At 43.4% G+C, this 17,465-nt stretch overlaps 1 protein-coding gene across 8 annotated transcripts in view; it reads left to right on the top strand.

Annotated features, from left to right (window-relative positions):
• The window catches only part of LOC135399243 (orphan steroid hormone receptor 2-like), a 63,106-nt gene extending 47,261 nt beyond the window's left edge, over window positions 1-15,845 (top strand). For 5 of the 8 annotated variants that reach the window (XM_064631061.1, XM_064631062.1, XM_064631064.1 and 2 more), the window contains exons 5-16: window positions 1,240-1,419; window positions 2,811-2,971; window positions 3,046-3,079; window positions 5,313-5,479; window positions 5,873-5,933; window positions 6,182-6,338; window positions 7,396-7,538; window positions 8,137-8,277; window positions 8,353-8,479; window positions 9,455-9,591; window positions 9,702-9,723; window positions 13,523-15,845. In XM_064631061.1, coding sequence (XP_064487131.1) covers window positions 1,240-1,419; window positions 2,811-2,971; window positions 3,046-3,079; window positions 5,313-5,479; window positions 5,873-5,933; window positions 6,182-6,338; window positions 7,396-7,538; window positions 8,137-8,277; window positions 8,353-8,479; window positions 9,455-9,591; window positions 9,702-9,723; window positions 13,523-13,535 — 1,343 coding nt within the window. In that variant the 3' untranslated portion in view covers window positions 13,536-15,845. The remainder of the gene's footprint in view (window positions 1-1,239; window positions 1,420-2,810; window positions 2,972-3,045; window positions 3,080-5,312; window positions 5,480-5,872; window positions 5,934-6,181; window positions 6,339-7,395; window positions 7,539-8,136; window positions 8,278-8,352; window positions 8,480-9,454; window positions 9,592-9,701; window positions 9,724-13,522) is intronic. The other 3 variants (XM_064631066.1, XM_064631067.1, XM_064631068.1) reach the window with 3 other exon arrangements.
• Window positions 15,846-17,465: the final 1,620 nt, after the last annotated feature.

The following is a 17,465-nucleotide window of genomic DNA, read 5'->3' on the forward strand; positions in this document are numbered from 1 at the left end:
AGGCACCACCAAGAGAAGTAAAGGTCATGCACTCCACCAAATGGTCACAGCCACTGTCTTGTGAGACTGGAAGGCAATCCTTCAGATCAACTCAAATGCGAGGAGCACTTAGGTGTGGTATGCTGGACTGTGGGGTCGGGTATATGCCACCTGCCCAGCAACACACCGGTCCAGACAGCAGCTGTTGCCAAGGCCGCTGTCAATTAATGTGGATTAGAGGAGATAATCCACAAACTGTACAGCACGGACCTCATACCCAGTGATTATGACCTGCTGTTCAAACTGAAGCTTGATATTTCTGAAAAAACTTCACCAATATCAATGAAGTCAAGAATGGCATCCTCTAGCATTTGGAAGACAAGGTAGTTTGGTAGATTTCCTGAGGCATTGAACTGCATATGGAGAGTTGGGAGATTTGCGTCAAAGTGAAGCGAGATTGCACTGAAAAGAAAAAGAAAAAAAAAGGAAAAGAAACCGTTGTTTTGTTTCTATTTTTTTCATTATACATAGGGCCTGACTTTTTGGGGTTATATTTTTTCAGCAAAATCGAGGGGTAAATATCGGGTTATATTTCACTTCAATAATTCGGGTGTAATCAGGTCGAACTGAACCTGATTCCACCTAATTCTGCTTGAATCGGGTTGGATCGGGTGCAAATCTTTGGTTTACTGGGAATAATGCACATGACACACCAGTAGACACAGAGTACCAATATTTAGTCTATGCATCTAAGAGGCAGCTCTCTCAGCAGGGTCTCTCTTTTGACAGTTTGTATGAGCATATTTATGCACTTACAACACAGCTTCCAAAGTTGTGTGTTAGTTGTGATAGTAACTTCGGATTCCCTTGGTCCCGCAGTTTTCGGGTAGATACCAGGTTAAACCCTGATTTTTCTGATTTGAATTGGGAGGTAAATATCTGGCATAATTCGGTATAACCCTAAAAAGTCGGGCACTAATTATACCGTTATGCAAGGAACTTTTTTATCTCACCTCTTAAGCTATGCTATTACAGTGAACCCTCGTTACTATGACCCCTGATAATCTGACATACGCGCTTTACGACCATACTCCTGGGGAACAACGCAGTGAAACCTCTGCAAATCCCCCCCGTTAATATATCAATTCCGCATTATGACCAAAATTTTCAGGAACGACCATGGTCATAATAACGAGAGTTCACTGTATATGCAAACTTGCTAAAATAGTTGAGTAACTCAATGATTAATTATATTGTTAGGTCGTCACTATGGTGCTGTAAGCTGCGAGGGCTGCAAGGGCTTTTTCAAGAGAAGCATCCGCAAGCAACTGGGCTATGCCTGCCGTGGCAACCGGGACTGTGAGGTCACCAAGCACCACAGGAACCGGTGCCAGTACTGCCGCCTTCAGAAGTGCCTTAGCATGGGCATGCGTGCTGACTGTGAGTACCTTTCCCTCATGTTGTTGTACTCAGGACATGTGATAGAGCGATCTCCCAATATAGTTTTGTCCACAATGCCTTCGTTCAGCAAAGTACATGAAATGTACAGGATGATGTATGTTGTATCTTATAGTTAGAGCCTGAAGTTTTCGGGAAATATTTATTTCTTAATTCGGGGGGGGTAAAAATCAGGTAAATAAACGTGTGTACTAAATTCACGCGAATTCCGGTGAAAAAACTTCCAGTATGCTAAATTCAGGGAGAAATCTGGCTCACTTACTCAAACTAACTGTAGTGGTTTGGTACAAACGGTGATGTAACTGTATTTGCTGCCAAACAAGTAAGTTAGTTCATTCCTACAGACGTCCCAGTAAGGGCAATTTGGCGGGTAAAAATCGGGTTTCACCCTAATGAGGCAACCTTCATTTCGAGGTGCAAAATTTGGGAAGAATCGGGCGAAACACTAAAACTTCAGGCTCTACCTATAATGTGTAACCCTGCCAGAGAAGGGTGAATTATTGTTGCTTACTAATGACTTTCCTCACTACGTGACTATTATCAATAGAGCCTGAAGTTTTCAGGAAATATTTTTTTCTAATTTCGGGGAGTAAAAATCGGGTAAATAAACATGGGCTCTAAATTCATGCAAATTCGGGTGGAAAAACTTCGAGTACACTAAATTCGGGGAGAAATCGGGCTCAGTTACTCAAACTAACTGAACTAGTTCGGTACAAATGGTGATGAAACTGCATTTCTTGCCAAACAAGTTAGTGTGCATTCCTACAGAAATCTCAGTGAGGGCAATTTGCCGGGTAAACATCGGGTTTCACCCTAAAGAGGCAACCTTCAATTCGGAGTGCAAGTTCGGGGAAGAATCAGGTTAAACCCTAAAACTTCAGGCTCTAATTATCAAGCAAGTTGTCATTGAGGAAACCGTTGTTGCTCTCTACCACAATCCGTGCCCAATAATTTTGGCCTCCTACCAACTACCTTCTAATTTTTTAGACCAGCCTGCACACGTGCCATTATGATTCCATCTTAAAAACTCGAACAAAGTACCATCTGAGTAAAACTCCGTTGCAGAAAATAGAAGTAAGGAGCTGAGGGAGAGAACACAACATGTAGAGATTCAGACGTTTGAGTAACAGCCAATACAAATACATTTGAAGAAAATTGCGCCATTGCTTTCCATTGTTCTCTAATGAGCACTGTGGATTTTAATCATTTGGTGGATGTACTTTCACAACTCACATGAACATTGTCTGCCCTGCAGTGGCTCTTTCTAATTGGGTTGACTGAGCTGTCACATTTGTCTAGTACATGCTAGTGCATGCATATCTTTACATGAGAGTGGAACTTCCGGCACTAGAGAATCTTTTGGGCCTTTGCAGCTGTACAGTCAGAAAGGAAGCCCATGGATACAAGGGAAAAGCCCTCAGCTCCGTCACTTAGTTTACCAGCTCTGAGTTTACCTACTCTTTCTTCAGCAGCACAGAGGGCATTCTTCAAAGGTGACCTTCATTCACTGGCGAATCTCTCATTTGGAGATAAGGTGAACACATGCATCTCCTACTTTGTGTAAGGTGTGTGCAGCTGATATGTACAACAGAGTTCTTTTATTTCCAGGAATTTGGGCTTGCTGACCATACGCACACTGCAGGTAGGGATTTTTCAGGGTAAACTGTAGGATTGTATGGATAGTCATTTTAAAACCGAAGGGAAGGGTGTGCGAATATTCGAGTTCTCGAATTCGAATCGAATATCAAACGCTCGAACTATTCGATTCGCGAATCGAATATCCAATATTCGATTTTTCAAATATTCGACTATTCCACGAATGTAAAAGGACACAACCCGAAAGTGGGCTTCACCTGATGCTTCCGTGCATGAGGTGAAGCCTGGTTTACGAAATTGCCCTAGCTGCAGGACCAACGCAGACGGGATGGTGTTCAGTTTAAGATAACGTTATCCAAACTTAGTTTTGTAGACATCGTCTGTGGAAGGGGTGGCGCCCCTCCCACATGCAGTTTAGCGGTGCCGACGAGGGACTTTGATTTGATGTCTGTGAGGTTGCCTTTAAAAAGTTAGGACTCTTGAATAATGACTACAGCCCACGGACAAGAAGGGTGTCTTAAAGATGTCCTTTATGTCTAAAATTTCAGTAGTGCAACTTCTTAGGGTCAGTGCAAAGAAACTAAATGGTGTTCATGGCAAAGCTGAGGCAGGATGCCAATTCGTTTGTTTTGCAAATGGCCTGTGGTTGTCTGAAACAATTACAGCCTCATCTGTATAACATGCTACTGCCTGACATAAAATTTTGAAATGAAGGTAACCACTCCAGTACTGCAGTAAGTGTAGGCTCACCTGAAAAGCAGGAAGCACCCTCACGTAAAATTAAAGAGTAGGGGCTCTAAACAGAAGAATTGCATGTCTCTTTTGTGACAGTTAATGCCAGAAAAATTACACTAAAGCCGTGAGCTACAAAATGGAAACTTTTAGTGCGAAAGTCACATAGTGTAAATTTTGCACGAATATTCGATATTCGATTCGGTATTCAGAATTTCTTCTCCCATTCGATTCGATATCCGATTCGACTTAAAATACTCGGATTCGCACACCCCTAGTAAATACGTATAAGAAGTGAATCGACATGCACCCGAAGCAAATGCAAAGCTAACAGTTGCATGACTCGAGAAAATCAGAAGCAAATGGTTACATAGCCGTACCATATACGTATACAGTGATATCTGCAGATATACAGAGCATACGTACATGGTTGTATGTGTGCTCTAATGATTATGACCCACAGGTATGTGGCATACGTATAAGGATGTTCACATGAAGCAGCACTCATTTTGGTGTACGTGTGCTATTTTCTTGTGACGTTTTTGGGCTGATGGTGCCGCTTTGGAACTACTGTAATACATTCGCTATATGCACGGTGTTCACCGTAACTATCGAAGTAATTTTAAAAATAGAAGAATCACTTTTTCCCAGTTTTAGCCGATGGCGATGTACTCTACGCCTATGGGCCCACCTTAAGAGGGTGCAGGCAAGCTTCTGTGTCGATGCATTAATTAACTTTCGTTAATTAACTTCTTAATAATCAAAGATAGGAGATTGACCCAAAAAGAACACCGAATCCCTTGGGGTCACTGGTAACATTACCGTTTTCAGAACAAAAATCAAGACAATTATAGCACGAGGGAAGGGCCTGGAAATATGGCGATCTGGTAGCCGTTTTTCAACGCTCAAGTAGAAGCGCTCCCGTTTTCCCTCCCCACATACAGACGAAAGGAAAACGGGAGCGCTTCGACTCTAGCGTTGAAAAATAACCACCAGATAACCTTGTTTCCGGGCCTTTTCCTCGCGCTATAACTGTTTTGAAAAGGGTAATATTACCAGTGACCCCAAGGGATTCGGTGTTCTCATTGGGTCAATCTCCCATCTTTGATAATTCAGAAGTTAATTAATGAAAGTTAATTAATGCATTGACACAGAAGCTTGCCTATGCTCTCTTAAGGTCTTAAGGCCTTTAGGCGTAGAGTACATTGCCATTGGTTAAAACTGGGAAAAAGTGATTTTTCTATTTTTAACAGTTACTTCTATAGGTACGGTGGACTCCCTCTATATATTTCGCATGTATTTCACTGTTCTATTTACCTTTCTGTGCCTTGTGCACAAAAGACATCACTGCCTGGAGGCTAAGCAATGGCATGCTCTATGCCATATTTCTTGTGCTGTGGAAGTGTGTTATGTGTTCACCTAATTGTATTTCACCAAATAGCCACCAGAGTTCTCTGGGTCTGACCTAGCATAAGAAGGACTCCATGAGAAAAGTCCATTACAAAGCGTGGACATTTTACTGACTACACAACACGGCTTCTTCGCAGACCTCAGTACACTGGCCAGTGTTGTTACAACGCTGGCATCTCTCAAGCAAGATGGCAGCATGGAAGTGAGGTCGAACGGTGACAATGGTGGACACTCATCTTCGCTCATCTCAAGGGCACTCGACAGCATGGCAAAAGGGCAGAAAGAGCAGTCTGCATCAGATGGGGTGAGTTGGACAACAAGATTCTTTGTGGTCGTAAGTAGCCCAGTTGTACTCTGCTGCTCTGCACTGTGCTCTATATGCTAGCGTCATGTTTAGACAGGGTGTCCACATTAGCTATGGACAGAATTTTACAAACCGTGAAGTGTCGCTTTCTTTCTTACTATTAATCCTGTATTCAGTGTGGTGTGAGGAAAAGGGGGCTTTCTAATTGGCAAAAAATAAAAATAAATAAACATGGCTCATGAACATTTAGTTTTCTCGCAATGTAAAACCCGGAATTATTAACATGAATGTTCCTTCTGCATGGTGAAGGAAAACTGCAGAAGTTGAAGAATACTAGATATATGTCAGGGGTGCTTCATTCATTGGTTTTTACTTCCTCTTTCCCTCTCGCAGGTGCCTGAGCAGTTGTCTTCAGTTCGGGACTCTGAAGATGAATCCCTTTTCGAACTAGAAGGTGAGCTACATACATCCTTCATATTACCCCTTTGGTGAGTCGTCCAGTTGAGCCCTCCTCTAATGAATGCAGCACCAAAAGCTATGTGATTGAAACAGTGCTGCGCATAGAATTTCACCACGTCTTTCTGATGCGGCAGTTTAGCTTTGATTGTTAATTGCAGTGTGAATTTGTCGTAACAACATTCAACCATGTGAATTAAAGCTAACAAGCTTTGTAATTTAATAAAAACTTACGATCTGTCGAAGGTCCCCTCCTCTTGGATCAGCACGTCCCATTCAACCTGACACTGCCCAACCCAGGGACGTCAATCCTCAACGTACACTACATTTGTGAGAGCGCCTCTCGCCTGCTTTTCCTTTCTATTCACTGGGCACGCTCGATTCCTGCCTTCCAGCTACTGCCGTAAGTAGGGTTGCCGTATAAAAGCATATATTATCTCAACAAATCTCAGCACTAGAGTATGAAATAGGGAAGATCATATAACATGCTTTTGTTTCTGACGAGAGTCTGGCTTCGAACACATCTAAAAAATATGTGCATTTGTTACAGCTTATAGCTGGGTCAAAAGAAAACTGCCATAGTAACTGACATATCGTAATGGATTCAAATTTGTTTTCAATGGTTCTAGATATAGCAAGAACTTCAATTGTTCTTGCAAATTGCCAGATTCTGTGAGCAGGTACGTGAGTGACAAAGAAAACTCAACCACAACAACAGGTGCATGTGGCAGTCAGAATTTGTCCAAAAGAACCAACAAAAACAGCATTATTTTATGGTGATGATTGAGGAGTTTCATTGCCAGGGGCGACTCCAGAACAACACATTCTTCAAGGAATACTTTATTTTGGTCACCAAATGAACTCAACAGCCCGATAACACTTGAACTGAACTGAATGGTTGAACTTAATGGTTGAACTGAAATGTGTGATTTGTATGTACATGTGTTTGGTTTTGTACGGTACTTCACATAGGGTTGCTGGTGATGATTTTTGGAAATGCTAGATATGTAACAGTGTTCCGATAAAACGATTATATTTCACATTCCCTTCGCTATCGTTAACAAAGCTTTGCAGTGCTTGTTGGAAGACTATAGACCTCTCCCTGTTTGTAAACAAATGACGTCATAGTGTTTGGCAGCGCCACCAGTTTGGTAGAGTTGAACTACGCTCGAAGCTAGAGGCGAACAAGGTCGCGCCTGAAAGCTACGTTCTTGAGGGGATTACGATGATCCCTGACAGGGATGCGACCTTCGGTCCGAGGCAGCGATTAAGTGTCCATTCGTGGAATCCAGCCCTCCCACTCTGATATGTTTCGGTTTCAGTCTGTCTACCAACGTCATGACGTCGTGACGTTTCTCGGGTAGAGGTTTATTGATAATTTATTGACAATGCCAGCCTGTTTATTTGTTTTGTTTTGTGATCTGAGTAATTAATATGCATAAATTGCTATGTTAATGCAGGTCAGAGGTGCAGGTGGCACTAGTTAGAGGCGGCTGGAGCGAATTGTTCAGCTTAGGACTAGCGCAATGCGCTCAACCGCTGTCGCTGTCAACCATTTTGGGGGCCATTGCAAGCCATCTGCAAGGGAGCAGTTCACAGCAGAGTTAGTTCTTTTTCTTTGTACTCTTTAGAGTTTGTTGTTAGGCAGATTTTGAGAAAGAGCATTCGGTCAGCAGGTACGATTGTTTGTGTTCAGTCCAGGGATTGGAGCCATTATTCTTTCACTTCAGCTTGCGTTCCGTTCTGCAGTCGTGTTCTGTTTAAGCGAGTGTTATAACCGGAAAATAAAGTTTTAAACTTGAAACCAGCTCTGACTGAGTAGCGTCAACCCTTTGTTGTGGAACGGTTCAAGCGAATTAACATCTAGCATGGAAATAAATACATCTACAGCTCTGCTTTCTTGGTGAAAATTGATATCCGCTGCTTTCGGTGGTTCTAGGCATGTCGTTAGATTAAATTATCTGATGAACGTAAGAATAAAGAACTGCATGTGCAAATGAAATTGGGTTTCATGGCAGTGCTGAGGTTCTCGCTTCATAAATTGCAAAATTTTCACTCATGCACTACTTGCAAATAAATGCTTTACCTGCAAGTGTCCAGCAAACATCACGGAAATTCAGGCTTAATTCCCATGTCTTAAATGGAAAACACAGATGCAAGAATAGATTCATGTGGACCGCACTCCTTTCTTTCTGACGCAGTAGAACGCACACCAACAAGCCGTCTGTGGCAAGTGGCAGAACATGTCAGCAAGCTGCAGGAATTTGTCAGCTCCCTGCAGAGGCTGCAGGTGGATGACAGAGAGTATGCCTTTCTGAAAGCCATCGCGTTGTTTAGCCCAGGTAAAGTTGCATGGTACTTTAATCATAGATATGTATATTCAAAAACTTTTTTCCTAATTTTTCTTAATTTTTCAGATCAACCTTCTTTGCCAGGAGCACGCCAGGTGGAGAAATTTCAAGAGAAGGCATACCATGAGCTCAGAAACTACATCAGTCAGGCATTTCCTGACAATTGTGATAGGTTTCCAAAGCTGCTGCTCAGGTAAGAGGATGCAAATTTCTCTTAAAACATTCCACACCAATTGATCCTGTCTTCGTGCTTTGATTCCTTTGGAGAACCTCTGGTTACTCCTGCTCTCTTTGGACCGAACTTCACCGCATAGCACGCTCCTAGCCAACCATCATCCAGAATAACATTGTTTTGCACCCCCGGATTGCTAAAAACAGGAGGTGTACGCGTTCTCGTCACATTTATGCAGTTGCGTTAATTGTCGCAAAAAAAATTCGCTGGATGATTATGATAGCCCGTAATGCGAAATTTTTCAGGTAGCACCCCTATCCCAGTTCGCGAAGTAGTCGCGAAGTCGTTTTCCACATTGGTTATCTTAAGCTAAAGTACAATTAGAGCCTGAAGTTTTAGGGTTTTACCCGATTTTTCCCCGAATTTGCACCCCGAATTGAAGGCTGACCCTTTAGGGTGAAACCCGATTTTTACCCTGCAAATTTCCCTCACTGGGACATCTGTAGGAATGCACTAGCATACTTGTTTGGCAGCAAGTGCAGTTACATCACTGTTTGTACCGGGCCAGTACAGTTAGTTTGAGTAACTGAGCCCGATTGCTTCCCGAGTTTAGCATACTGGATGTTTTTCCACCCGAATTTGCACGAATTTAGAGCGCACATTTATTTACCCGGTTTCCCCCCCCCCCCCCCCCCCCGAATTTAGAAAAAAATATTTCCCAAAAACTTCAGGCTCTAAGTACAATCCATCTGCGTTGGTCCTGCAGCACCGGCAATTTCGTAAAGCAGGCTTCACCTCATGCAGGGAAGCATCAGGTGAAGCCCACTTTCTCGAAGTGTTGTTAATACGTGTTCGGCAAATAGTCGAATATTCAGAAAAACCGAATACTTTGAGTGATTGACATTCGATTCGAATTCGGGAACTCGAATATTCGCACACCCCTACTATAATCATGTGCAGAGATCATCAGCTCCATGTTTTGGTTTTTGTCTTCAGGCTTCCAGCACTGCGCACATTGCAGTCGAGTGTGACGGAAGAGTTATTTTTTGCGGGACTGATTGGCAACGTGCAGATAGATAGCATCATTCCGTACATCCTCAAGATGGACTCAAGCGAGTACGCCATGGAAGCGGGTGAGTGGCAGGTTTCATATCCGGTGGATGCAGGTGCAGTTGATATACATTCCGATATACATTCTCTAATACTCGCACCTGTTTTTCTCTCTCTCTTTCCCTCCCTTCAGGTACGACAGCGTCAGATGAAAGGTCTGTGTTTTTTTCTGCAATGCAATTTAGAATTTGGTTGGTCAGAACCGAACCACCCTTTTTTTTGCTCTGGTCCGACTGAGACCAGCATGGACGCTTCCTCACACTGTGTTTGGTAGATACTTTCCAGGCCTCTCAGCCAGTCTGGAATTTCTCTCCACTGCTTACGATTTTCGCGCTTATAAAGCATTACCTCAGCTTTTCCAAACCAATGCCCCCCCTGCATAACAGAGCAGTAAAAGCTCGTTAATTCACCACTCGTTAATTCAAATTATCGGATAATTCGAACCAGAATTGACGGTCCCGCCAACCCCCCATAGACACGCGTGTAAAACGCCCCTCGTTAATTCGTGCGCGAACCGCGCCCGCTGCGGGTAATTCGAACTGAGCACCACCTCACGTGCGAAAAAAAAAGTAGATTGTCAAAGTTTTCGCCGCCGACGGATAGGCGTCTCCGTAAACAAGAGGTTGCTTTGGAGGTCGCCCGGTTGTCCTCTTTAGTTTCCTTCTTTCTTGTCCCGTGATCTCTCGTGCTGCTGTTTCCACGTGGCTGATCGTCGAGCCTCGCCACTCCCCACGGTGTTTGTCGGCAGTTTTTTTCTTTGTGTGTGTGTGTGCGCGGGCGCACGTGGTTTTGCATTCGTCACGCCGTCGTCGGAAAGAGGAAAATACCGCTCCAAGACGCCGAAGGACAAAATCTGGATTCTGCGTGAAGTCGACGAAGGAAAAATAATCGAAGCTGGAGATAGCCAAGAAGCACGACATCCCAAGAAGCACATTGTCTACCTATGTCCTAAACAGAAGAACCATTGAAGAGGCATACGAAGCCGAAGCATTTGCTTCTGACAGCCGACAGGAAACGGTTAAGGACTGCTAAGCACCCGGACTTGGAGCGTGCCCTTCTCACGTGGATAAAGGATCTAAGAAGCAGAGACATACCACTCAGCAGTCCAATCATCATGACGAAGGCAACTGACTTCGCGCTTCACTTAAACCACAGTGATTTCGCCGCATCTGAAGGTTGGTTCCAACGCTTCCGAGAAAGGCATAACCTGGTTTTCCGGACAATCAGTGGGGAAGCTAAATAAATTTGTTGTTGCCGACACGGAGGCTTCTTGCAGTGCTGCAGCACTGGAGGTGGCCTGTGAGGATATCAGTGGCGTGCTGCCTGAGGTGTTCTATGATGTGAACTTCAGTGATTACGTCGATGTGGACAGTGGTGTGGCGGTCTGCGGTGCACTGACTGACGAGGGCATTATTTGTGAGGTTGTCGGCAGCGAGGACGCGGCTACGGGCATTTGCGACGACGATGACGAGGGTGAAGAGAAGGACCCTCCGGTGTTGCCCGTCTGCGTCGCAAGTGATGGAGGCGCTCAATGTTGCGCGTCTCTTTTTCTCTTGTGAAGAGAACGAAGAAGGCTCACTGCGTCATGTTCACGCGCTCGAACAAAGTTTGTCAGTGATTGTGTTCAAGGAAAAGAAGCAGAGAATTATCACAGACTTTTTTTTCGAAATAAACTGCCGATTCCGCTATTACCGGCGCTGAGTACGTCTCCATATTCTTGTACATTCGTTAATTCAAACTCCGGTTAATTTGAACCTTTTTTTAGTCCTCGTGAAATTCGAATTAACGAGCTTTTACTGTATATAGCAAAAGCGTGGTGTGACCGTTGGCAGGCAAACGGCTGCACAGAGGCCATAAACCAGCACGTGTCAAAAACCATATCTTTGTGCTGCTGTTTCTCATAAGCAAACAGGTACGGTAATGGCTTTTGCAAGTTTTGTGGGGTTCATTATGATGAGCTATCTACACTGTAACATTTTATTGCTCAACACAATGTCTATGAATAGATTATACAATCAGCGCAGGTATTGACATTTTACGTGCATGTACAGTGACCTTGTCTAAGGTGTCTCTCTCTCTCTCTCTCTCTCTCTCACACACACACACACACACACACACACACAGACAGACACAGACAGACAGACAGACAGACACAGACAGACAGACACAGACAGACAGACACAGACAGACAGACACAGACAGACAGACAGACAGAGAGAGAGAGAGAGATACAGATAGTCGGAGCTAACCGCTGTATTTTCGCATAGCTCTAAGCAGGGTGTCGAGCCGCAAAAAACACGGGTTCGGTTCGGGTTCGGGTTCGCGTTGTTTTGATTTCGTTCCGGTTCAGTTCCGGTTCGGCCACGCCAAAAACCGAACCGGTTCGCAAACCGGTTCGCAGCCCCGAACCGGTTCGCGAACCAGTTCAACGCTTCCGTTTTATATGTTCCATAAAACTGCTTTTATCAGGAAATGCGTGGCTAATAGCTTACTGCTGTTGTCTGCATTGACGTCTTTAGCGGTGAGGTAGCTCTTTAGCGAGAGAAATAAGAAATGGATGAACACTTATTGCAAATAGAGTCCACGCTGATGAAGCGGTGTTGTCCCGCTACTTTCTGTTCCCAAAATCACTTTTTCACATGCACAGTGCCAGCAAGATAAACTTAAAGAAAGCCTAATAAGATGGACAGCGTATAAGATAGACGACAGTACTTGCCGGCACACTGCCTTCGCAGCGTGAATCGATCTGAAACCGTACTGAAGCATGTCGAAAATAAGCCTGCCGGTCTTACTCTGTCTGAGCTCACAGCAGTGTACTAGTTAATCCACCTCACAAAGGCAATGTATCACGACACAACTGCACTACCAATAAGCAGAACCACATTTACTTTTCAAACCACGACCAATCAAACAGGCACCGTTCTGCGTACGCTCCTTCTCCACTTCTCATGTTTCTGACTTGTTTAATTTTTACTGCTCACGTGTAAAAAGAAATCTTGGGCGCTTATTTGATCACATATTCGTCGTGTAGAGCTACATAACTGGCCTACTCCATTCCTGTTGCATTCGTCCGCGTGGCACCTCGTCTCTGAAGAGAAGACGCCGCATCACCGCGTGCGTGGGGCGCCAGCCGCGGCGCTCACAAGGACAACTGCGCTTCAACATGTTAAAAAGATGCTGAAAGTATACTTACTATACGTCGTCGTCTGACTGCTAGGTGAAAATTTCTGAAATCCATGATACAGGCGCGTGATGATGATACCGATGTGTCTTCGTTCGGGGATAGAGAGGAACTCTTGTGCTGACTTCTATGTCCGAACCGTTTTGTTGCGAACCGGTTACCGCTATTACTTTTTATGGTTCTGCTCCGGTTCGGGTTCAGCAGTGTTCTGAAAATTTCGGTTCGGGTTCGGGTTCGGTTCCGGCAAAAATAACGGTTCGGGTACGGTTTTCGGTTCGGGTTCGGGTTCGGTTCGACACCCTGGCTCTAAGGGATCCCTCCACATACAAGAAGTGCTGCAAAGGCTATTGAATGCAGACAAGGGACCCCTCAGGGCTGAGCGAGAATATGGCATTAGGCAGTAAATGTCTAAACCAGGAAAGGGTAACAGACATATTTTCGTTACCATTTCTATTTTCGTTACTGCTATATTTTCGTTTCCGTTATCAGTTACTGATGCCAGCTTTTCAATTTCGTTCCCGGTAATGGAGGACCGTGGTATGTGTTTCCGTTTTCGTTATTGTTCCCATCTCTAATTTCGGTAATATGCCATTTCTGTCTTCGTTGCCATTACTGTTACCCTTCCCTGGTTTAAACTTCAAGCAGCTACCAAGCACTAGGCAAGGTTGCTCGGTTCTGACCAGACAGTCTTATCATTGTAAGTGTAACCCTTGAGCATATCCAGGAATGAAACAAAGAAGTAATAACAACATTATTATTTATTTATTTTTCAGGCTAAAAGACTAGCCCTTCATGCTGCTGCTCTCACATTCTTCATGGAACGATCCCGGTTACTTTCAGATTCTCTAGCCGAGTTGCAGTGTATTTAATATGAAAGAGAGTGAGGTGGAGTGAGCTTTCATGCACTTCATATATATATATACGATATATAGAGATATATATGTGTATATATATTATATATTTATATTTGAGAGGATATGAAATATGGATGACGATGGCAAGAAGGATACCTGCGTGTGCGTCAACTGATGTATAATTTATGAGAGGCATGCAACTGTCTGTGATTTTCTTATTTTGCCGAGTGAGCTTATCACAGCATCGCTGTTTCTGCACAAGTGTTTGTAGCACCTTCTGTCAAAGTGCACGTGCACTGTTATTGGCATTTTAAATTGGCATGCCCGTTGGCTGTTTTACATGTGTTACACTAACACGAACAGGCGTGGCATCTGGCTGATACACTTTGTGTGTATTGTGTAGTGACAGAGTCACATTAACGTACAATATTTTCTTGAATCTAAGACGCCCTAGCCCGAGTTCAGTGCGCATGAATTTGGACAAAAGGTAATCAGAGATTGAGAACGAGAGGATAGAGAGGTAGTACGCGAGCTGGTGCTATACATCCATAACCAAAAAACCTGAGACTGTGGGACAGAAAACGACGAGATGTTTTCTGTGTTGTCATTTTTTTCTCCCTCAGTCTCAGGTTTTTAAGTTAGAGATTGAGAGGCAGTATAACATTTGGGATCGATGCACAATACCATTTACAGTGAACCCTCGTTAATATGACCCCCGATAATCTGACATACGCGCTTTACGACCATGCTCCTGGAGAACAATTTAGTGAAACCTCTGCAAATGTCCCCCGTTAATATGACAATTCCGCGTTATGACCCAAATTTTCGGGAACGACCATGGTCATAATAACGAGGGTTCACTGTATTCATCTCCGCTTTCTTCACCGCTGTTTTCTTTGTCACTATCTGCCAGCAGCTCATTAGACAAACTATACATACTTTTTAAAAGTGCACATGATGCCAATGTTCGACGACCCCTGACTGTGGAACACAGGATTTTTGGGACAAAAATGCTGTCTTAGATTCGAGAAAATATGTCATTTTTATTTGCAATAGGACTGCTGCACAGTCCATATTTTAATGCTGCTTCTGGTCTTTATCTGTTTTAATCCCTCGTAGTGAAGACCAACATCACTGACTGGCAGGAAATTTGCTTTTAATTGACAGGCTCATATGCTTGACTTGTTGCCAGTTTATCAGATTCGCAACATGATACCCTTTACTCAGCTCTACACCCTCCCCAAGTGCAGACTATTCCTTTCCCAATTCCATATGTATTCTTTGTCTTACTTCTCAATGTGATAACCTTCTGACGTCCTCGTGTGCAGGACGATTCTTATTTTTTTACTTCTGATAACTTTTATTATGAACTGCATCAACTTCACCTATTCAAAAAATATGATTTTTGTTTGAGAGGTAGTGCTACAACCCTTCAGTCTACATGTGCTTGATGTCCCATGCAGTGCCTTCTGATTACTTTGGGATTGTGACATTTTTTGGAACCAAGCTACTCTCGTGTAAATGAGAAACGCTAACGTATTTAGGGCGCAACCACCATTGCACAAATGTGCGAGGCAGTTTGGTTGTGAAGCACACCTTTACTGTGAAGTTTCATTTTTTTTAAAGAAGCGCCTTCCTTTTAAAGTAACTTATTATGGTGCTGCTCAAGATGTGTAACCTGTGCTCGCACCTCACATTGCTACGTATTTTTTTTCGCTTCACCCGGGGTTCGCACGCCTCTATTATTCTTTTTTTGTAAGGCTGCATTGTGTCGATTACAGTCGCGGAGCTTTCTGGACACATTGCGTTTGTCTAATTCATTCCTGTAAATGATGTAAATATTCTTATGCATTCTTGTCAGCATATTGATTTTGTTTTGCGTATGTGCTGTCCCATAGTTTGGATTTTGGACCCAAAGAGCTTTGGTGATAACAGATGTGAAACTGTGTTGTTTGTGAACCTCTGGCGATCTGCCCATCAACGATTGGCTCTGGGCACTGCAACATCACATTCACACGACGATTGCAGCGTGAGCGATGACTGGGTGTGCCAGACACTTGGTGAACACGCATTTATGAACTGCTAGTGAAATATTTCTACGAGGTGTCGAGCAACACGACTGACACTATGTGCCGCGCTCGCCACATTTTTGCATACGTGAAAGCTCTGTCGCTTTTTGTTGTGTCCTCAACCCGAGCACAGAATATTCTTTATACAAAGAATAAAACGGCAATTAAAAGATGCTCCGCTGTTGTATGTCACTGCCGTGTAATAATCACTGACCAGAAAATGGATCGGTAGTCAGACGGTTTGTTGTGTTTTGCGTATTACGCTCTGACTTGTGCATTTTCTGTAGTTTGTTACTAGCCATCAAGTGCATTGGTTATCAACCTAAATTATTAAATTGGTTATTCGTTGGGAAGTAACTTAGCTGCAAGTTAAAGCAATAGGTGGCCAAGTTGGTACATCACGAATGGAAAACACTATGTGTACGTGTCTCTTCTGTTTGTCCAGTTTTCTTGCGTTTTTTTTTTCATTCGTTAGTTCAAGCGATCACTTACCTAGCAATTGCTTTAATTAACCAGTAGCTGTAATTCAACTTTCATGGTGAATAGCAGCATGCAACAAGTGAGAGACATACACAAATTTACATAACTACCGTAAAGACATAACTAATTAGTTGCTGCCTTACTTACACAGTTCAGAATTCCTTTTTTAGCTCTATAATTCCAGAAACTATTCGCATCTTTGTTGAATACCTGTTGCTGACGGTTCCCTAGGACAGTTGCTCTCTGAGTAAAAAGTTAATTACAGTTACTTGTTATGTACTTTTAGTTTTTACCTCAAAAAACACCAAGAGGTTAGGCCTCTTCTGCCATTTTTTTAGAAAAAATAGAAGTCCTCAAATCGAGCAGAAATTAAGCGCAGATAAGCAGATTAAACAGGAACTGCGCTTTAATTTCAGCAGGTAATGAGTTTGAAACGAGACCTGCGAATTTTGACCTTAATAAACACCAAGGGATCTGGCTTACCTTTTTACCTTACAAATATGGCTGATAAATTACAATGCCAAACAAAATTAGGCGTTTTTCCAATAACCATAAAAACTGTAAGGGTGGTTCCAATGTCGTCACTAGTGGGGGGGGGGGGGGTGCTGAGGGGTCCGCATCACTAGAGTCACTGTAAGTATTCCTAAATATTGAGCTGTAATTGTGAGTGAATCAACTTCTTGTTGATCAACTTGATTGAATCAACTTGAGGAAGACCACACCGTCACAAATTTCTGTGACCAGAGCATCGAGGAATATGCACAGGAAAAACCTGCAGACAAGTCATGTGATGGTCCCCTCGACGAGGTCGCAGTCTTAAAAGAAACAAGCAAAGGCTGAGACGGAATGTAGTGACTTGAAGCTCACGGTCTACCCCTCATGGAAGATCAACTGCTTGCGTTGGAGCAGGGGATTGGAAGAACAACCCACAGCACTTTACATGCGCGTGAAAAAACGTTGGCATTCACATAGCCATTGAACGTGTGAAATAGAAATTTAATTGCGAAGAGATGAGAATAAAACTGGTGGAGGTTATTTATGTCAACCTGAAGCTGCACACACGAGCACTATAATTTTATGTCCACAGAACAAGTGAACTAAAAAAAATAAAAAAAACTCATCTATAGAGCGCAAACGAGACTCGACGATGCCTTTTAGAGGCGAACACGCGCCGACATAATTCGTCTGTTAGCTACAGAATACAACAGACTATACTGTAGTGACGCTCGTGCCCGGTTTCATTAAGTATTAGCCGAGTCTCACCACAGGAAGTCACAAAATTTTTGGTGCACAGCCGCGAAATCAACGCGATG

The sequence above is a fragment of the Ornithodoros turicata genome, chromosome 6 (assembly GCF_037126465.1).
Source record: "Ornithodoros turicata isolate Travis chromosome 6, ASM3712646v1, whole genome shotgun sequence".
In the NCBI taxonomy this organism is placed as follows: Eukaryota; Metazoa; Arthropoda; class Arachnida; order Ixodida; family Argasidae; genus Ornithodoros; species Ornithodoros turicata.